General features: G+C 37.1%; 3 protein-coding genes across 4 annotated transcripts; 2 read left to right on the top strand and 1 right to left on the bottom strand.

Moving 5' to 3' along the window:
* The first annotated feature begins 901 nt into the window (after positions 1-901).
* Positions 902-10685, top strand: scimp (SLP adaptor and CSK interacting membrane protein). Of its 2 annotated transcripts, none has more exons than XM_079872230.1 (6): positions 902-964; positions 3315-3389; positions 4500-4611; positions 6163-6223; positions 6310-6392; positions 10013-10685. In XM_079872230.1, the coding sequence occupies exons 3-6, from the start codon at positions 4500-4502 to the stop codon at positions 10219-10221; spliced, it is 465 nt and encodes a 154-aa protein (XP_079728356.1). In that variant the 5' UTR covers positions 902-964; positions 3315-3389; the 3' UTR covers positions 10222-10685. The 2 variants fall into 2 exon arrangements, with proteins under 2 accessions (XP_079728356.1, XP_079728357.1); XM_079872231.1 differs by lacking the exon at positions 902-964 and adding an exon at positions 3060-3206.
* On the bottom strand, positions 10585-15850 carry derl2 (derlin 2). The gene is made up of 7 exons (XM_079872228.1): positions 15689-15850; positions 15221-15286; positions 14162-14235; positions 13970-14063; positions 12422-12617; positions 12128-12218; positions 10585-11134 (listed from the first exon to the last, which is right to left on the bottom strand). The coding sequence occupies exons 1-7, from the start codon at positions 15779-15781 to the stop codon at positions 11029-11031; spliced, it is 720 nt and encodes a 239-aa protein (XP_079728354.1). The 5' UTR covers positions 15782-15850; the 3' UTR covers positions 10585-11028.
* Positions 15851-17928: 2078 nt separating this feature from the next.
* On the top strand, positions 17929-20309 carry mis12 (MIS12 kinetochore complex component). Its single transcript, XM_079872229.1, has 2 exons — positions 17929-18012; positions 19053-20309. The coding sequence occupies exons 1-2, from the start codon at positions 17997-17999 to the stop codon at positions 19682-19684; spliced, it is 648 nt and encodes a 215-aa protein (XP_079728355.1). The 5' UTR covers positions 17929-17996; the 3' UTR covers positions 19685-20309.
* The last annotated feature ends 2047 nt before the right edge of the window (positions 20310-22356 follow it).

A 22356-nucleotide genomic window follows, 5' to 3' on the forward strand; every position in this document is an offset into this window, starting at 1 on the left:
TAGTCCTAACTGCTTTTTCTCAATGTTTTTCACTCTGTTACAGGTTGCCAGGAAGAATCCTTCTCTACATTGTTGCTGTTCCTTTTTGATCCCTTTTCTCCTGGAGTTCTTTCTGGTGTCATTAAAATGTCTTAACTTGAATTGTGTCTGTTCATTATACTAGAGACAGTTACACACAAAATTAAGAAGATATTTTTCAATGTCAGTATAGCCTACTTTTTTCATATTGGATAGTCAAGTAAGTCCAGGGCTGTATATATGTACATAGACATTGAGGGGGACAAGTCCTACACTGCAAAACATGCTTTTCTCACTTAGTATTTTTGTGTTGTTTCCAGTCCAAATATCTAAAATTCTTAAATCAAGAAGCATTTACTAGAGAAGTAAAATAACATAAGAAATTCTATTTTGTTTTCAGATAAACAGAGTAATTTAAGTAATTTTTGCTTAAAACAAGTTAAATTATCTGCCAGTGGGGTAAGAAAAAATAATCTTGATTCAATTGGAAAACAAGATTATTTTTTCTTACCCCACTGGCAGATAATTTATCTTGTTTTAAGCAAAAATTACTTAAATTACTTTGTTTATCTGAAAACAAAATAGAATTTCTTATGTTATTTTACTTCTCTAGTAAATGCTTCTTGATTTAAGAATGTTTAGATATTTGGACTGGAAACAACACAAAAATACTAAGTAAGAAAAGCATTTTTTGCAGTGTATAATTATATGTCAATAATAACAATAGTATGTCAATAGTTAGAAATGGCCAAACTGGAAATTCAATATTGGAAATTCTTGCTCCGCTCTGTTTTTAGGATGGCAAAAAGGTTTAAGTTACATTTTAGGCTGGTCTACCTTACAGAGACCATCCAAATAGATAGCCAATCAAATCATAGAAGGCGGGGTTTACTGTTCACAGAAGCAGAGCATGTGTTTCATCAGTTTAACGTTGAAAGAGTGCGAGGTAAGATGGAAGTGTAAAACTACTTTTTTTTCTTGAATATGGCCATTTTGAGGGATGAAAGTTGCATGTGTTCAGTATCAAAGCTATTTTATCAATTTAAGTCTCGGGGCAATGTTGACTACAGTTTATGTGCTGCTGAGTGAGTGTTGCAGCGCGATCTCAGCTCTCTCTGTGTGTGTGTGTGTGTGTGTGTGTGTGTGTGTTCGTAAGTGCGTGCGTCAATGAAAGCAGCGCATGGTGTCTAATGTAAAGAGTAGCCCGAAAGGTCCGACCTATAAATAAAGGTCCTATAAAACCCATGCTGAGCAGCCAAAAGATTTACAGCTTTGCATCGTTCAAACATCGGCCGGATATCATTTGCGATCAAAGGCCGACGTCGAGGAGACATATTGCCGATGAGCAAACGATCTCTGAGCGACATCGTGCCGATGGAACTTTGTACATCGGGCCAACGTTGGCCCGACGTACGTGTGCTATCTGGGTTTCATATTTCACTTCCAACATATTCAAACTGTTTAAAAATACAACCCATTTTATTTCGCTTTACAAATTCGCTTCCACAAATTCAGTGGTTCAAATTCGAAAGTAAATTCAGTGGTTCAAATTCGACACTAAATTCAGTGGTTCAAATTCGACAGTAAATTCAACATCGACATCCAGGAATTGCAGGAAAAGCAGTGGATTACCGGGCATAATCTCCATCTGCTGTAGTCGACCTCACCAGCAGGTGGTGCAAGCGAATGTTGTTGAAGGGGGGGTGAAATGCTCATTTTCACTCAATCTCCTGTTAATCTTGAGTACCTATAGAGTAATATTGCATCCTTCATATCTCCAAAAAGTCTTTTGTTTTATTAAATTTTTAACAGAAAGATAGGCTGTACCGAGTCTTTCCGGAAAAAAACGAGCGGCTGGGGGCGGGCCGTGTGGGCGAAGCTTAGCTGTGCTAATGCGCCAAGCTAGTGACAACACACAGAGACATTTGTTCAACAAACAGTTTTACTCACCGTCCGGTTCCAGCGCACGACCGCGAACCTTTATCATTGTGACTGCTCGATCCTTAAGCATTAGACGATCTGCAAATCCGTGGATCTGGGCTTTGTTTATAAAACAATCATCGTCGAAATGCAGGGAACAACAGTCTTACACAACTCCGTTTATGCTCAGGAAAACAAACTCCATCCACGGGTTCCTTAACGCTGGGTTCTTTGGGAATCTGTGCAGGGTTGTCTTGCCCTGGCAACCAAAAACACACTTCTTTGGTGACATTGACTTCCCAAAAGCCGGGCAGGGCGCTTTGATGGCGAACTGCTTTCACTCTCTTGCTCTAGTCTACGAGTGCGCGCGCGGCCGCGATCCGCGACTTACCGGAGAAGTGCCCTTAGGACCCATATAAGGAAATTCCGTTACATCTGACGTCACACATACCCATACTCGAAAAAAACTTTCCGAAACTTGTGACAAACCGGAAGGAGTATTTTTGGAACAAAAATACTCCTTCAAACGTACAACTTAGTTTTTGAAACTTTGTCCATGTTTAGCATGGGAATCCAACTCTTTACCAGTGTAAAAAACTCAGTATGCATGAAATAGCATTTCACCCCCCCTTTGACGAAGACCAGAGCAACAGTTAGAGCAAGCCATTCATTCATAAAAACTGATTTATAGAAATGTAAGTGTATTTGTGATTATTATGAGGGCTGTTTTATGTTTAATTCAGTGTCTTCACGGTCCCTGTGTAGCCTACATGTATCTTTCTCTACCGTGAACGAGATTATAATGGTATTCCCCTGATGCTGATGTAGCCTACAGATCAAATGTTACATGAGGTAGACATATATTTCCCTTGGTTGTTTAGTTGCCTAACTTTATATCGTGGCGATGTGCTGCAGGTTTCCCTCAGTGCAGTAGCACTGCGTTATTTTATAAAAGGCTTCAGTAATATGAGAAAAAGGAGTTTCCCCATATCTTCTTGCAGACGCAACACGAGTAAAGGTTTCGAAAGTGAACCTCTAGAGGTTTATAAAAATAAATAAATTCCTGGATACAGAGGCCACACCTAGGCTACTACATCATTCTAATCGACATATAGAAACCCGTCTTTAAGATGACAGCGAATTATATGCCTGGATTCAGTTCTCTGAAGAATAGCAGAAGTACTATTCCTGTTTTACACCATAGCTCAGTCTCTCTCTCAAGTTCACCTCCCCAAACCATAGTCGATGTACAACTGACTAACACACTTGTGAGTCACACAGCAGACTTACTGCTTCTGTGGAAGAAGGGTTGGTGGGTGGGCACTGGGCAGAGAGGCTAGAAGTTCTGAAGAACTTAACCTATTTAAAATTTCCAGATGTCTGCAACACATCTGTAATCCCCACTTTAAAGAATATGTGCAAGACTGATGTGATCTATACCACAGACAAAGGTAATTATGTTTTATCTTATTATTGTAATCTGTGCATGTAACACATTCTACTAGTAGACATTCTACTAATTATAAGTAACTTAGAGTGTTGACTGTCTATTTAATATCTGCTAATACTTTATTGTGATGGTCCACCAACAGACATTCTACTGACTATAAGTAACTTTGCAACTATATGTCAACTTATTCTACCAACCCGAACCCTAACCTAACAGTCTACTATCAATCTAATGACAGTTAGTTGTCATGTAGTTGCAAAGTTACTTATGGTTATAGAATGTCTAAAGTGGACCATCAAAATAAAGTGTAACCCGTGTACATTATTGCGGTTTTATTATGAAAACATAAATTCAAATAAAGTGTAAAATACAAGTTAATAGCATTATCAGTGTGATTTAGAATACAGAAATATATTATGCCAATTGTTAAGTTTGTGGTTAAGGCCATGCGTTCATTGTGAGATCTATTAAGTCAATATGTGTTGCGTTCTATTTCCTCACAGATATAACATTTTGGCTTAGTTTGATGTAAACCTTAAAGATCCCTTGTGTGAATCTGTACTTCACCAAATGAATATAATTAAATGTATGTATACCTGTCTATCTGTTAGTTTGTGTTTGTGAAGAGACACAACTATTACAGTAAATTAATCTCGAAATTAAGAAGAGGCCAGTGAAGTGAAACTCACTAAGCCAGTGCTAAGAAAAGAATGACGCAGGAAGTCGGTTAATCATATGTAAAACTTGTGCCTTTGCAGGATGAGTGCTGTGGGCATGATAGAGCTAGAGGAAAATGTTGTATTCATGTCATAGATCGAGATAAATCTGAAATATTACAAATGACAATTATTGTATTCATTCCCACATTTTGATTAGTCTTCTGCCATTAAAAATAGATTGTAAAAGCAATTAGTTCGCATATTAAAACACTCTCTACCCAGGAAACACAGCTGACTGGAAAACAAGAAACGTCAAGCATGTGCCTGAACTCTGCTGAAAAGCAGAAGTAGCTGGAGTTTAAACTATTATTGATGTCAATATGAAACTAAATGCCCTTTATCTATTAGTGATATATTTGAATCTGAACATTTTTCTTTGTTTCATTTCACAGATGGATTTCTTACGTCAATACTTCTGGACCATATTACTGCTGGCCATCTTTCTGGTGTCTTTGGTGATAGTGTTAATTTTCATTTTCCTCAATATTTGCATCAGTAAAAGAGGTAAATCACATCTGACAACTCTACAGAGGTTCTGTTCAGCCACACAACAATGTAAATATGTAGAGCATTTAATGAGAGTGGTTAGCCACAAATGTGAAAACTGTGCAGCACACTCTCAGAAAAAAAGGTATAAAAGCAGTCACTGTGGCGGCACCCTTTAAAAAGTTTCTAATATGTAACATTTAGGTACTAATGCACATTTGGGACCAATACGTTTGAGGTACTATTATGCACTCTTTAGGTACAAAGGTACCTTTTGAAAGGGTACCGACCCAATGTAACTTTTTTTCTGAGAGTGAATGAATAACTATTAAATTATCTTCAGTGTCTTCAGTGTCACATGATCCTTCAGAAAAAATCCAATATGCTGATTTGGTGCTCAAGAAATATTTCTTATTATTATCAATGTTGAAAATGATTGTGCTGCTTAATATTTTGAGGAAATCATAATATATTAGGTTTCTTTGATGAATAGAATGTTTAAAAGAACAGCATTTATTTGAAATAGAAATATTTTGTAACATTATAAATGGCTTTACTGCACTGATAAAAATTATTCTGTGGTGAAATAAATACTACAGAAAAAAAAGTAATTTCTACCTGAATAAGTTTGTTCTATTTTAGTACTCAATTTAAGCTTGTAGAAATCAAAGCGTAAATATCAACGTTATAAAATTAAGTAAAACCTACTCAACGTTCTGATACTGGTGTTCCCATCATGCTAGGTAGCATTTTTCATTGTTGCTATTTACACTGTTTTATAATTGCTTTTGTTTTTCACAATTGCTGTGACATCTGAAGTTAATTTTCTACTCAAAATGACACATTCATACTGAAAAATGATTCATCGAATGTTACCGGTTTTGTGTATTTTGTGTTCTGTGTATCTGTTGTCTACACATTACCTAACGTATTATTTACTTAGATTTTCTAAGTAAAAATTAACCTTTAATAGCATGGCTTAATTCAGTGTTATATTTTTTGAGTAAAATGTAAGCCTACTAGTAAGTAGTAATAAGTAAAAATTACTACGCAAACTTTAACTGGCCAAGTTAAAGTTACTTATTTAATTTTACTTAACTTAGTTAAGTAAATTTTTCTTAATTCCATATGTGAAATTTTATCTGCCTGCAAAAGAAAACTTATGTAAATAAAAAATAAAAAATAAATAATAAAAAAATATATATAGACATACGGACATATATAGACAAAAACATTGACGTAAGAACTCCATAGCTTTAGTTTTTACACTTTTTACTCCATTATATAATAATATTATTGAAAAGGAAAACGTTAGTTAATTTAATAATGCGATATTAGTTTTAAGGAAATTATTCTAATTTAAAAGGGGTTTAGAAGTAGATGTTTGAAACCGACATATACAGCTACAGGAAACAACCATTTCACATGACATAACCTCACAGTTGCTGAAAAATAGGCCGTGCGACCACTTCCTTATTACAACAGTTTGACTGTTATGTACCACTGTTTGATTAATTTTATTTAACATTTTTCATGTCATTCCTTCAATTTTGTTTGCTCTTTTTCTAGCTGCTTGGTACAGTACACAAGCAACGCCAAATCATTACGATGGCACAAGTTTGAAACAACAGTAAGTCTGTCAAGGTCATTTAAGTCCACATCTTTATTATACTCAAAAATGTGTTCACTCTAAAATAAATGACTTTTCCATTACAGGGACAAACAAGTTTATCACATAAACCTTGAGAATGAGAAACCACCCTTACCTCCCAGAGATCAGTTCATGTCGATGGAATCTGGTCAGTTTTGTTTTTATTGATGCGTTAATTTACTTCACTCTAGCCCAGCAATGACACACAGCTTTTGTAACATGTCTGAACTCAAGAGAATGAGAAGTCAGGGGTGGGTGAGATGACTTTCAAAAGCTTTTTTTTTTATTTAAAAATAAACAGAAAAGGCAGCTTTTCAGATCCACACAGGTGATCCGCGATTTGGTAGTCTCATGTAGCCAGACCTTCAGATTGACGGCAGAAGGTCTGGATTTCATAATAGATTTCATTGGCTATAGGACCACCCTGAGGCCCACTGACTAATATGTAAAAGCAACTACAGTTCATTTCATTCAGCGTCATGTTCGGGGGCATAAATGTAAAGTCAGTGTTTCTACAATAACAGACCAAAAAAAAAAATTCATTCAGGAATATCATGCAAATTTACTGCAGCAATTAAAAAAAAAAAAAAAAAAAAAAAGTTGATCCTGATAAGCATTCATTGTCACAGTTTCAAACACAACGACTTCCTTCTTCCATGAGGGGGATTGGTTTCACGATGGCTTTGTTTCCAGAGGAACTGTTAAAGAACGCAACATACACATCTCCCAGAAATCCTGTAGAATACAATCAGTCGGATGATGACTTCACATTTTGCGTGCCTCACGCCTGTTTCACACATACTCCGTTTGCAGTGCGTATTTTTTTCCGTACCCATGTTAACAGATTAGATCTTTCACACTCCACAGTGTGTTGAGGCAAGTTGCAGGACAGTGGCCCTTCAGGAGCAGGTTTGGACACCCCTGACCTACCGGATCGCTAAGCATACTTTCTAGATGCTGCTCTATCTTGCTTCCCTATTTGAGAGCTTACGGGTGAGGTACAGCACCGGGCGCTCCTCTCCCTCGACCACCTGCGAGAATATGGCTCCCAGCACCACGTCCAATGTGTCTGTCTGCAACATAAAAGGGAGATTAAAGTCAGGAGAGTGAAATAGCAGCCCGTCACACAGAGCAGCCTGGGCGAATGCCTGCTGGTATGGCTCTGTCCACTGGACCGGATCTGGGTCTCCCTTTTTAATGAGATCAGTCAGGTGATGTCTGAATAATTAAGCATAAACCTATAATAACCAGACAGCCTTAGGAACTGTCTCCTGTGATCCATGCACAGCCCAAAGAGTTACTTCCCTCAAAATTGTGATGAACTGTGACTCCATCCACAGCTGTACAGCAAGCTAAGTCAACCCTTAAGCACTGAGACATCGTTGGCCATGTGCAGCAAGGGAGAGGAGGCTTCGGCCTTGGAGATAGATAGTAGACCATCCTGGCACAAGGCAACTCTTTCTCAGTGTCGAAAACTTGTGGTTGAGGAGGTGTGTCAGTAAGAGCAAGCAACATGATGTGAAAAGGCTATCTCCCAAGCAAAGCAAGAGCAGTGGATGAGCAATAATGTCCTCCCATCTCCAGTGAACCTCAGCAAATGGTACGGAGTAGATCATTCGTGCCCCCTCTGCTCATCTTCAGAGAACCTGAAGGACATCTTGGTTGGCTGCAAGGTAAGCTTGACGCAAAGGCGCTATACTGTATGTGGAGGCACACCAGGTGCTGAAGTATCTTGCAGCGTCATTGGACTCCAGACAGACCTCCAACAATGCCTTACCTCTCCCGTTATGATTTTGTGCTCCAGTAAAGGGGTTTATGGGGGAAAGGGCAAGGGAGGTCAAAGTGAAGACCCCAGATACTGACCAGTTGGGTGGAGCTTGTGATTGGAAGCTTTTAGTTGACCTAAATCAGAAATTTTGTTTCCCACCCAAAGTTGTAGTTACCAATCTAAAACCAGACCTTGTGCTTTGGTCCTCCACACTTCGTATATCATAGAGCTTACTGTGCCCTGGGAGGATGCCGTGGAGGAGGCCTACTTAACCCTTAAGTATGGAGACCCTTAAGTATGATGAAATAGCAGTCGATGTTGAACAACGTGGCTGGAAAGCAAAGGTTTGCCCTGTCGAAGTTGGCTGTCGAGACTTTGTTGGTAGATCTGTCATCAAAAGTTACATCAAAATTAACAAGCTGTTAAGGCCCACTCCAGTGCCGCTGAACAAGCAAGTCGATGGCTCTGGATTAACAGGAGGGACATCGGTTGGGCACTGTGACAACAGAGGCACAGAGTGGGGTAAAAGCAGAGCTTTTAGCTTTGGAAGCTTCCCAACTGGAATGCCAGATGTCACTGATGAGCCCTCTGGAGGTGTCATGGGCATTTATAATTGCCCACCTGATGACCCCAATGAAGTCTTGTACTTCCCTCCCTCTATCCCTTTCACCTTCACATCTGTTCCCCACTCATCTCAGGAAGCTGCAATAAAAGCAAGGAATATTACCATCTAGTCCTAAAATGTAACTCTCATCCTCACATCCTTTTTGGTCTTAGGTCTCAGGTCAGCTGCAATCTCTGCTGTCTTATTATTTTGGCAAAGAATAATACGCAGCCACATGGTCCTCATCCTGCTTGATGGCCTGCCTCAGCAACATCAGGTGGTGGCACTGGACCCTGGATACGATGCCACATGGTCCTCAGTCTGCTTGATGGCCTGCATCAGCAATGTCGAGTGGTGGCACTGGACCCACTTGGTCGTGGTAACACTGTTCGTTGTTATGGGAAAAAGGAGGCGGGTCCTGGGCTGGTGTGGTTACACGGGGTCTGCGGTTGTGAGGCCGGTTGGATGTACTGCCAAATTCTCAGATACCCCTATGTAGACGGCTTATGGTAGAGAAATTAACCTTCAATTCACGGGCAACAACTCTGGTGGACATTCCTGCAGTCAGCATAAAAACTGCATGCTCCCTCAAAACTTGCGACATCTGTGGCATTGTGCTGTGTGATAAAACTGCACATTTTAGAGTGGCCTTTTATTGTGGCCAGCCTAAGGCACACCTGTGCAATAATCATGCTGTCTAATCAGCAACTTGATATGCCACACCTGTGAGGTGGATGGATTATCTCGGCAAAGGAGAAGTGCTCACTAACACAGATTTTAGATTTGTGAACAATATTTGAGAGAAATAGGCCTTTTGTGTACATAGCAAAAGTCTTAGATCTTTGAGTTCAGCTGATGAAAAATGGGGGCAAAAACAAGTGTTGCGTTTATAATTTTGTTCAGTGTATGTTTCACTTGTTATGTATCCAGTTGTTTGTCCAATCAAATGCTTTCTAGAATGAGAATGGCCTTCCTTCAATACCACCCTCCTCTGACTAACAATTGTATTGTTGTATTGTGGCCAGTTCATGGTCATGACAAAAAGAATCAACACACTCACCACGCTCTCCCAGATAATTAAGTGCTGAGACCAATATATCAATCCAAAAATGAAGAAAATCTGCACTCGGCTGATTTTCGGCTGATGACGGCAAAGAGCCGAAACGTTTGTTAACTTGACCTCTGTTTACAATAAAATATTTTAGAGTGCAGACCTTTTTTGCTTTTCATGACAAAAAATAAATAAACTCTTCAATACGTCATATTTTTCCTACTTTAACAGGAGAAAAAAAAAAAAAAAGTTTTGCTCTTCATACTTCTTTCTCTCAGCATATTACAGTAAGCAAAAACCCTCTTCAAAAGAAATGTAACCAGTTTGATATGTTCAAATTTCCAGTGGATCAGAGTTATGAGGATGTGGAGCCCGTGCCGGACTATATTGTGGTTGAGGAGTCAACCCCTCCTGCACCCCAACAACCCATCTTCACGCCACACTACACCACAGTTGATAAAAAAAGCCAAGACCAAGACCAAGACAGCGAGGAGTATGACGACGTTGAAATCCCAGCTAACCTCGACAGTGATGATTATGACGACGTAGGGTAAAAGACGCAAATCAACAGTGGCTCTACCTACAGTTGAGACACATGAGAAGGCCTAGAAGCCAGCTACCATATTTCCTACAAAGTCCTATTCGACATTATTTAAACTGAAGCAAGTACTAATAGCATGTAACCAGCGTTTACTTTCATTTATGTAAAGCGATCTGTCACTTCCCATTAGAAATGCAATACGTCTTCCAAAAATGTAATTTTCTGTTGAAGTACCATACTGTTTGGAAGTGGTTGTGCAAAGACGTTGATGAAACTTCTTAAAATAATGAGAACTATCTTAATGCTTATAAATTATATTTGCACTGACAAGTTTCATGTCTGATACTACAGTATGAATTTGTATCCCTGTATTTAAATCCCTGTAAATCTGTGAACTTGAACTAAATGCTTTTTGTAAAACAACAACAACAACACACAATCAAGCAGTACTCAAACTTTTTACATACATTTATTCTTAAAAAAAGAAAGAAAAGAAAACAAGTAAAATGGTGACGATCAATAGATATTTCTCTTTCACAGCTGCTCGATTTGTGATCGCTGTTGTGCAGGGCAGCAACAGCAACATAGCAAAAGTCAGTTCTTTTTTTTTTTTTAAACCCATGCCCACAGTCAGAGGAGCATTATGGGCCTTGCAGACATTTCGAGGCAGATGATTTCTGTGCACACAAACTGCAAGTCTCCCTTTTGCTCGGTGAGTAGAGCTCATGTTCTTTTGTACACGAGAAACAAGTAGAAAAGATATTTTCTTTCTCTTGCTCTCAGAGATGTCCATTAATCGGCAGGCACACGGGTGCTGAGACTAGCCTCCTAGTCGCTGACCCTCACCCCAGGCAAAGCCTCCTGGACGCTCCTCAGGGAGAGGGTTGTAGTTGGCATCTTCCTCAGGTGTATCAAAGAGCATCTTACTGGAAAGGTTGAAAAAAAAGGGGGTTTTACTTCAAAGTAAAATATTAACTGGAGGTTTTTATTTTATCGTTTTAGGGATTGACAGAATAAAAATGTCACATTGATGGCACACCAATCAACAGCTTGAGATCAGCACAATACTGTGTTTTTGAAAAGAGTCTCTTATGCTCACCAAAGCAGCATTTGTTTGATATAAAAGATACAATAAAACCTGTAATATTTTTAAATTACACTTTAAAATAACGGTTTTCTATTTTAATACATTTTAAAATGTAATTTATTTCTGTGATGCCAAAGCTGAATTTTCAGCATCATTACGACCAGTCTTCAGTGTCACGTGATCCTTCAGAAATCATTCTAAAAATTATGATTTTCTGCTCAAGAAACATTTCTTCTTCTTATTATTATAAATTATATTATCAACATTTTTGTGGGAACAATGATACCATTCAAACATTTAAGGTAAGATTAAAAAGAGAGAGAGAAATTAATACATTTATTCATCAAGGGTGCATTAAATTTATCAAAAGTCACAGAGAAGACATTTTATAATGTTACAAAAGATTTCCATTTAATAAATGCAAATAAGAGCTGTTCATTGAACTGTCAAAGAATCCTGAAAAAAAGCATCACCATTTCCACAATAATGTTAAGCCGCAAAACTGTTCTCAGCATTGATAATAATAAGAACTTGTTACCCGAGTACCAAAATAAGCATATTAGAATGATTTCTAAAGAATCATGTGACACTAAAGACTGGAGTAATAATGCTGAAAATTCAGCTTTGCATCACATGATTAAAATGACATTTTAAAATATATTCAAATAGAAAACAGTTCTTTTAATTTGTGGTAAAAATACAGTAAAAACAGTAATATTGTGAAATACTGATTAAATAAATGCAGCCTTGGTGAGTATAAGAGACTTCTTTCAAATGTTCCAAAACTTTGACAGGATGTATAGAAAGACATTGTGAAGACATTATTACTCACAGGATAGACGGTGTCCTCAGCCATCTGCCGCCACCTGGTTGGTTGGGAAACACATCCTCTAGAAAGTAGTACACGTGTCCCACTGCAATGCCTTATATTAAAAGGACAGAACATATAAACTTACAGTGATGTATACAAAAAAAAAAAAAAAACATTTTTCCACATAAGTAAAACAAAAACAAAAAAAACATTACGTCATATTAAAATCTGAATTGATCATGAATAAAATTTGACCTCTTTGTTGTCAAAGAGTGTCAGCACAAGAAAAGTGAACAAATCACTATAAGTTTCTACCTAAAAGGTCCACAATGATGGAGTTTCCCAGCAGCAGAGAGAATCCCATGAGCACCCATGGGAGGAAGGGCGCCTGGAAATTCAAAAGGCCAAAGAAATTCATGCGCACGTTTGGGTTCCTCCTGCTCCAGATATACACCAGCATGATGGTAAAAGCCTGACCTAAGAACACAAGATTCACAAACGTGCCAAATATCTGCACAACTATTAAGAAAATCACTATGTATTTGAGCAAAATGTAACACAAAGACAATGTTTGTTGTTAAGCTGTTGTTTAGCTAAATGAGGTCAAACAGGATCATCTTTCATGGTTGTTTCTATATTTGTTTAAGTGTCAAGGTTAGAATAAGAGAAAACTCATTTTGCTGTTTGCAGACTTGCAACCTTTTTACATATAATCAAAGCATATTAGGCTATTATATGTTAATAAAAAAAACCTAGATTGGAACATTGCCTTCAATGCAATATGTATGCTCAACTATTACCATTTTTTTATTCACTTATTTTATTTCAATTCATGTCCTTTTATCATGTCCTTTATTACATGTCACTTTCTTTTTTATTGTAATACAATAAAATCCAATCTTTTTCTAATTTTTTACTCTTTTTTTTTAGTCCATTTTATCTTACGATCTTAAATGATTTTAAACTTTTCTGTTTACATTTTCTTATTATACCTATGTATGTACACTTAAAGAATTTGGTATAAAAAAAATATTCATGCTAGTAAATTTTACAATTTATAACAAAGAAATGGAAAGTTATTTCCATATAAAATTATTTATCTCTGTAAAGCTGCTTTGAAACAAACTGTATTGTAAAAAGCGCTATATAAATAAAGGTGACTTTACTTGACTTGAAATAGTATTTTCAAGTCAAAATTCTTGTAAAAATGTATTGTAAAATGCACTCCAATAGTCTTCGATTTGAATGGCATGGCAGCAGCTAAGGCTATTCTTAAGGCCTGTTCACACCAAGACCAATAACTATAAAGATAATGATAACTATAATAGCGTTCACACCAGCGGGTGATATCGTTCTGTTTATTCTAAGTGCACGCAGTTGTTTTTAAAGCGAGCTGTTTAAAGCAGGACGTGTTCTGATTGGCTGTCAAAGTTATCGTTCATCCGCTGAAAAAAATTGTTCTGAAAGTGATTCCAACAATATCGTTCCTCTGTGACATTTTTTTAGTTGTGGTTTTGGACTCTGCTATTCTTTATATTTGTCCTTAGTGTGAACAGGCCTTGACGGCAATGGTGAGTTACTTTACCACAAATTACATTTTCTACAAATTGTATAAATAAAATGATTCAAAATATTTTAAATGTATGTACAAGCTTTTTCTGGTAAGTTCTACAAGTTCTAACAAGAGCTTACCACGTAAAATTACGTACGCCTGTGTAGAGAATTTCGAATGATCATTGTGAATAAAATGTGCTAATTAAATACCTAAACTTGCCTACATCTACATTTTAGTCTGCCATTTTCGACATCAATTGCTGTTCAATACAGATAAATGTTTCTCTTTTGAGAAAACGTGAAGGATACAGTCATGAGAAGGCCACCGAAGAGGAACATAAAGACAAAGTCAGCGGTTCTCCCTCTGAAGGATCCCTCCTCCAGCATCCGACAGTACCGGTACCTGTGAGACTCAGGTTAAGGAACTTCAGACTCTACACACACAGCCACCTTCACAATCTACTGACTTACTATCAATATATTATGTTTTAATAAGGATACAAAAATATCATGTTGAATAAGAAGTTGAACCCAACCGGACCAAAAAACAAAAAGTTGGTTATTAGCCGCCATACCTATGGACACACACACACACACACACACACACACACACACACAAATAAATTAGAATCACATGCTGCAATATTAACCCTATAATTATTCACCCAACTATAGCATATTTGATACATGAATTTCCAAGGCCTCTAAATTATCAACATAAGTTGATAATAATCAACATTACCAATAAAAATATCACTATTTCCACAAAAACGTATGGAAATGTTATCACATGCTGCAATATTAATTCTATAAATATGAACCCATACTGGATCATATTTGAAACATGAATTTCCAAGGCCTCTAAATTATCCATATGATCAAAACTCACAATCAACTAGGCCTACTACATGCCTTGTCATTTGATTGCTAGTTTATACTTTTTCAGAAAGTAAAAGGCCTTTTAGTAGGCTATAATTCTAAAAACACCCCTTCAGGTCGTGATGTATGTGAAATCTTTAATGATTTTTATAAGAATAACTATCAAGATGAACTTTTACAGGACTGGAAAAATCACATGTTAAAAATATGAGTATCAATTTTGATGCGACAGGCTTTTGGGGAATTTGCGATTATCCATCTCTCGATCTTCATTGTATTGCATTATGTTTTGCCATCCTCATATCCACAATACAATCTACAGACCTTTGATCGTGAATCTAAGCATTTAAATAATATCATGCCACTAAGACATAGAGATATGACATACTGAAGATGTATCATATTAATATGCAGCTTATATAAGGAGTCTGTTAAAAAGATCTCACTGATTTATTTACATTACAACTAGAGAAAATGCATATTTTTGGTCAGTGTGGGCTTTTATGGGCCATAAAAGCCTGATGTATCAAAAAACAGACATGGAAACTTTTTTTTTTTGAAATTCTAAAGGTTCAATAAACTGTTCCATTTTTTCTGACTATTATTGTATATGTCAGGCTTCACATGGATACAACTAAAACGAGGCACAAAACTCTTGAAAGAAACACAGATGACACTTGCCTGATAATTCCTCAATATTAAATCTGGGTTGAAGTAAAGCTGGAAAGGTGTGATGAGTTCTAATTGCTGTGAACACAAAGTAAACATCAGTCAGATGCGAATGACAGACAAACAGTGCTTAAGGTTACATTAATACTACACTCAAATAACAACCGAAATCAAAAGTAAAGTTACTTTTAGCAGCTCGTTTGAGGCAAGTCAGCTAAATGAATGTAAACACAGGAATTAAGACATGAAAATGCAGAAAGCGCAACTGGAAACCAAACTAAGTGATATGCAGACCTAGACCCATTACACTTAACAGGACTTAACATAAATACACATTTTACAGGCGGGTTTTACGTAAACGTGTCCTAATAACACCCCAGCCAGTCTGCCACAGGATACCAGGTTTGTTTCAACTGTACAGGGACGAGGCCACGGATGACAATAGCGCTTAAGACCCTAATATTCGTCCAATTTACTTACCACGGCCGCTGTAGTGAGTACGCAGGCGGTGGTATAAGCTCTAGTAACCACAGGAATCTGTAAATATTCCTGTCGGATTGTCTGGTATGCCATTTTCTGGAGGGACAACGCGGCTTCCGGCACCTTCTTGACACGTCATCACCTGGGTAAGCAAATGAAGGAGGCGGCTTTAGTTTGTGATGTTTCCAATTGGTCAGCGCTTTGTGAATTCCCTGCTCTGATTGGTCGTCTGAAGTGTCGATCATTGCGTTATCCCGGTCATTTGAAGAATGGCACTTTTTTATTTGTTGGTGAAGATTGTCAATATACGTATGCAAATATTGTAGCGTATGTTGACAGCTTCACATTTGGACTCCCTATTCATGCGTTATATGGAAACTCTACAAATATTATTCACAAACAAGACTATATTTTTAAGATTGACTTGTTTAACAAAGGTTTTAAGTTTGTTACAGACATTAAGTCAATCACGTGATCTATATAACTACAGTGAATTTGATGAAATTCTTGGGATAATTGTAGCGTATCTCAAAAAGAATATTTAAAATCCGTTCGTTGTGAAATAAAAATATGTAAAAACCTATAGAACGCTCCTAATAAAAGAAAAAAGTATTTTTCCCATAATGCTGTCATGAAGTGAAACATTCTTCTCTTTTTTTCAGAAACGTGGTCAGATATTATTATAGACTATATAGTTTCAAATAAAGTCAAAGAAACTCACTTTATAATTAATTTATATTATCCCTGTAATTACTTTATTAGTAAATTTAAAGAAAGGTTTTCGGCCATGTTATTTCTGTACAGATAAGTCAGGAAATATCTTACATTTATTGTCAGTTGCACTTAGGCCTATACAAATTTATGTTGGTCCCAAGTTTCATTAGTTATTTTTGAGTTTTTTTTTTTTTTACAAGTTTGTTACAATAACTGATACAATGCTTTTGTTTGTGAAATGTGATACTGATATTGGAGATGGACAATACAATTAAAATTCTTATTTTATTTGGGAAATATCATATACACACAGCAAAATTCATGTCAGTTGTACCAAATGGTAGACTGTTTTCTACTGTTTTGACACTTCAATATTGACAAAGAACCATCGCTGTTAAGACATCTCTGCTGCTGAAAAAGATATACGCCTAATAGATGGATGATTGACTTTTGATCTAAGATTATAAGATTTGTGGTGTAGGCTATAAGAAAAATAAAGTGTTATGCTTATTATTATGATTATTCTTTTATGGTTATTTCTATAATTAATCTTTTCAAACATATATTTTTTAATTCATTCATTTATGAATGTTTTTTTTTTTTTTTTTTTTTGGTCTATTATATCTTTTGGTATCATGTAACCTACTCATTTTCATAGGCCTATTCAAACCAGACATTTGGTTCACGTCTGCTCAGTAAAGTACATGGTGTCACTTCTCTAAAAGTCTGTTATCTGGTCTAATATCAAATTTCACATGAGTTTGTGGCTTTAAGTAAGGTAAAGAGAGTATAGCATAAAGTCAAGACATGTTGACAAGGCTTATTTGGATTGGTCTGCTTCTATAGTATTAAAAGCGCAATGTTTAGTTTAGCTTACAGATAGGCCAGAGCTGATTCTTAGAAAATGTTTTTTTTTTTTTTGGCATGATTAACATACTGTTCCTGATATGATATATAACTATTGGCAAAGGCAAAGCTCATTTATTGCTCTGCTCTTGCATCTAGCTCATTTCTCTCTTCCTTTACTCTCCTGGTAACACTATTTTAGATATTTAGTTAAAGACTTTCTTATTGTTACTTTGTTATAATAAAAGCTGATTATTATTAGGCTAAATATGTATCCAGTCTTCGTCTGACTGGATCTCACTGCATCAAGTTGTATATGCATATTTTGCAGTAAACCTAAAATATAGCCTATACTGTTTCTACAAATAAATAGCCTATCTTTTAACTCAATATGTGTTTATTTATCCTTCGTTTTTAATTCATTCTATCATTTACAATGATTGATTGGATTGCGGTTCTTTCCCTCATTAAAGCCATTAACTAAGACATACAGTCTTGTATACTATTTGTCTTTTTGTCCGATTTTCAAATACTTTTCGCTTCAAATCAAAGTTCGTAATGTTGTGATTCACCTGGTTGTTTATCGAAGTCGATTAACTATGCACAGTTTAAAGCGAAAAATCTTCTACGTGTCTACAGTATGTTCGCACCATCGTGCTCCCAATCAGCAGGGGGCGATACTGCACTTTCACTGAGCGACGCTGCCGCTGCCGCATGAAGAAGGTTGAACTGAGCGCGGGCTGTAGAGATGGCAGAGAGCGGAGGTAAAACGGAAAAGCTTATTTATGTTATTTTATCTCTAACTCTAGAATGTTAGAAAATATTTAATACATTTTACATGTAGATACATGTTATTGTCATAGTTTCATACGGCTAGTTCTTTAATATTTTGAGAAACAGCAGTAATTTAGCCCTTTGAAACTACGACAATGCTAACAGGCAATCTTTTGTATATATATATATTTGTGTGTGTGTGTGTGTGTGTGTGTGTGTGTGTGTGTGTGTGTGTGTGTGTGTGTGTGTGTGTGTGTGTGTGTGTGTGTCTGTGTCTGTGTCTGTGTCTGTGTCTGTGTCTGTGTCTGTGTCTGTGTCTGTGTCTGTGTGTGTGTGTGTGTGTGTGTGTGTGTACACAGTACCGGTCAAAAATTTGGAAACATTAATATGTATAATGTTTTTGAAAGAAAGTCTCTTATGTTCACCAAGGCTGCTTTATTGAATCAAAAATACAGGAAAAAACAGTATATTGTGAAATATTGTTACAATTTAAAATAATGGCTTTCATTTTAATATACTTTAAACATAATTCATTTCTTTAATGCAAAGATAATAAAAGTATTAATGACGCCAAACGTTTGAACGGTAGTGTATAATGTTACAAAAGGTTCCTATTTTAAATAAATGCTGTTCATTTTTTAACATATTATTCTTCAAAGAATCCTGAAAAAAGTATCATAGGTTAAAAAAAAAATATTAAGCAGCACAACTGTTTCCAACATTGATAGCAACTGAGTATTGAATGATTTCTGAAGGATCATGTGACACTAAGACTGGAGTAATGGATGCTGATGAAAATTCAGCTTTGCATCACAGAAATAAATTATAAAGTATATTAAAATAGAAAACCAGTATATTAAATTGTAATAATATTTCACAATCACAGTTGTGCAGCCTTGATGAGCATAAGCGACTTCTTTCAAAAACATTAAAAATAATAATGCTTCCAAACTTTTGACCGGTACTGTATATATATATAAAAATGTACATATTCGTGGCCTTCAGTAACTAGTCTCTCTTATCACTGTAGTTTCAGTGGGATCAGAATCCCTCCAGCTGTATGAAGCACAGTTCTTCGGCTTCACCCCGGAGACCTGCACACTACGAGTTCGTGATGCCTTTCGAGACTCTCTTAATCACATATTGGTCGCAGTTGAGTCTGTGTTTGTGAAAAGATTGTGTCCAGGCCATGACCCGCCGGCAGAGCTCCGACTGACAGCTCGAGAGGGCACCCAAAAACTGCGACAGTTTTTACAGGAGCGCTTCGAAGTCATGTTTCAGCGCATGAAGGGGATGCTGATGGACCGCGTCCTCTCCGTTCCTCGAAACGTCCTTCTGCCCGATGACCAGCTGCACCAGAAGCACCCAGAAGGCAAAGAAGAGCTCACTAAACTGCAGGACTCCGTCGCAAAACTGCTGCAGGATTATGAAGCCGAGGTGTGCGCCAAGCAAGCGCTTCTCGCTGAGCTCGAGGAGCAGAATGAAACGCAGAAACAGATGGATGAAGTGCTGAGATGGATCGAGGAACTGCGTCTTTCGTGGAGGCGAGAGGGAATGGGAAGTGTCCAAGACAGCGTCCGACACATGATGGAGACTGTGGGCCAACTGCAGTACGTCGTAGGAAACATTAGAAAGCAAAATAAAGGACTGGATGAGGTTTGATGCTTTATCATTTGAACAAGAGTGACATGATCCATCCACCAGGGGGAGGCGGCGCACAATCTATTCGGGACAATAACATTAACATACATGTGCCGTGATCAGTCCAGCTTCAAAGCAATGCATTTGTAATCAGGTGATTTTCCTCAGACTTTTGAAATGCAGTCCATCTCTCTTTCCTCAAAGTCGCTGGGTTTTCTCATTTACGATTCAGTGCCTTTGATGTTCAGTACAGTTAGATCTGCATTAGATTAACCCAAATGTCCCACAGGCCCAAACTGATGTGTCCAACAGCCTGGCTTTACACTTTACAGCAAGTTTTATGTTATGCTCTTCTTTGAGGATATATTTGAGGTCTTTCCCTTGATGTTCAGAGGAGAGAGATTTTAAGTTCGTATTGGCTTGTACAGGACCTCATCGGCGCCACAGGAAGACCTAAAGTTTGTTCACAGTCTCAATCTTAAATACGGTACTTGGATTGAGTTGCAAGTGGACAGCAAACATTAGAAATAAATGCAATAGGCTAATATTCTTGTTTTGGCCATGACTGTAAATAACAATGAAATGATTGTTGTGTTTGTATTGTGATGCATTTTTTACACAAATAAAAAAAGGATACTGAAACACCATTTGTTTATTATTATTTTATTATCATGGAATATATACAGTATATACATATATAAACATCCTTAAAGCAAGATAACTTTTAAATATATACTCTCAAAGAAATAGGTATCTCAAAAATTACAACTGCGTTATTATTTACACATCATGTTGTGCCAAAATGTCAGAATTTAATATTTTATAGTGTCAGTATAATTCTCTTCATACCAATGATATTTTTAGTATTATTGAAATACTATACATACATACATTTTATATAATTTTTATTTAAGTGTATCAAGTTAAAGCATTTAAGGATCTTTAGAATATTTTATTTCAGTTAGCGTTTATTTTATTTCAAGTAACCATTTTTTTAAGGTTTTAGTTTAACTATAACAACCCTGCTTCATAGTTGTTTTCTCAGAATGTGTATTAAATCCAAGTACATTTGGTTTTGTTTATTTTTTTAAAAATATTTTATTAATTGTATTTTATTTATACCTCTTTTTTCTATTACATTTAGAAAGTGAAAAAAATCAGTGGATGACACATTTAAGTACACATCTCTTAATATCTTCTCAGGTAAGGCCATTTTTCATGTTTTAAGAATGGTTAAATCAAGATAACTAAAGGTAGCCTACTTAAGAATAAGATTTGTTGGGAGTGTTCACCTTATGATGTAAACCACTTCAACATCATTACACCCAATGCAAGATGAAAACCCAATGACAATGCTATTCTCATGTAAAAATGAATCATATCTCTGGATTTGCTGGAGGGCATGCACCTAAACAAGGGCTGGAGACAGACACAGTGGATTAGAGGAGGGAGACCCCCACAACCTGCCCGACTACGTCTGCCTCTTTCATCACTCATTAAAGACGTATCCAGACCAGCTGGGGCCATCCGCAGAAAAGTCATGCTTGATGGAGGCGTCACAATCCGGACAGCCTGCCCTCAATCCCCCCTGCCAAGTCAGATTAGCAGGGTCTACCAATAAAGACCCCTTATCTCCACACAACCACGCACTGAAAAGCTGGAGTCAGAAAGCCCTGCTTGAGCCTGAAGATACTGAGGTGATGAGTTATGAGAGAACAGCAGAGTGGAACCCAGCTAAATTTAATAAGGTTACAGCAGAGATCTCCTGATTAAGAGACACATTGACTACATTCGCACGCAACGAAACCAACGAATGGTATCTAATGTCACGGGACACTGAAAGATTGTATTTATGTTCACCTTGACCAGTATTATTAGAGAAGCTAATGTTGGTTTCCAAGCTACAAGCATATTTTAAAGTATTTCAACATGCTTAAGTTCTAAAGTTTTGAAAATGTAGCTATACTACAAGCTACCACATTTTATATTTGTGTGTGTATATATACAGTGAGGAAAATAAGTATTTGAACACCCTGCTATTTTGCAAGTTCTCCCACTTAGAAATCATGGAGGGGTCTGAAATTGTCATCGTAGGTGCATGTCCACTGTGAGAGACATAATCTAAAAAAAAAATTCCAGAAATCACAATGTATGATTTTTTAACTATTTATTTGTATGATACAGCTGCAAATAAGTATTTGAACACCTGAGAAAATCAATGTTAATATTTGGTACAGTAGCCTTTGTTTGCAATTACAGAGGTCAAACGTTTCCTGTAGTTTTTCACCAGGTTTGCACACACTGCAGGAGGGATTTTGGCCCACTCCTCCACACAGATCTTCTCTAGATCAGTCAGGTTTCTGGGCTGTCGCTGAGAAACACGGAGTTTGAGCTCCCTCCAAAGATTCTCTATTGGGTTTAGGTCTGGAGACTGGCTAGGCCACGCCAGAACCTTGATATGCTTCTTACAGAGCCACTCCTTGGTTATCCTGGCTGTGTGCTTCGGGTCATTGTCATGTTGGATGACCCAGCCTCGACCCATCTTCAGTGCTCTAACTGAGGGAAGGAGGTTGTTCCCCAAAATCTCGCAATACATGGCCCCGGTCATCCTCTCCTTAATACAGTGCAGTCGCCCTGTCCCGTGTGCAGAAAAACACCCCCAAAGCATGATGCTACCACCCCCATGCTTCACA

The sequence above is a fragment of the Squalius cephalus genome (genome assembly GCF_949319135.1).
Source record: "Squalius cephalus genome assembly, chromosome: 5".
Lineage (NCBI taxonomy): Eukaryota > Metazoa > Chordata > Actinopteri > Cypriniformes > Leuciscidae > Squalius > Squalius cephalus.

Coding starts and splice junctions, on each gene's coding strand:
- scimp (XM_079872230.1), top strand. CDS start 4,500: ATGGATTTCTTACGTCAATACTTCTGGACCATATTACTGCTGGCCATC. Junction 6,224..6,309: donor GGCACAAGTTTGAAACAACA/GTAAGTCTGTCA, acceptor TTTCCATTACAG/GGACAAACAAGTTTATCACA. Junction 6,393..10,012: donor GTTCATGTCGATGGAATCTG/GTCAGTTTTGTT, acceptor TCAAATTTCCAG/TGGATCAGAGTTATGAGGAT.
- derl2 (XM_079872228.1), bottom strand. CDS start 15,781: ATGGCATACCAGACAATCCGACAGGAATATTTACAGATTCCTGTGGTT. Junction 15,287..15,688: donor TACTCACTACAGCGGCCGTG/GTAAGTAAATTG, acceptor TTGTGTTCACAG/CAATTAGAACTCATCACACC. Junction 11,135..12,127: donor CTGAGGACACCGTCTATCCT/GTGAGTAATAAT, acceptor CAACCTTTCCAG/TAAGATGCTCTTTGATACAC.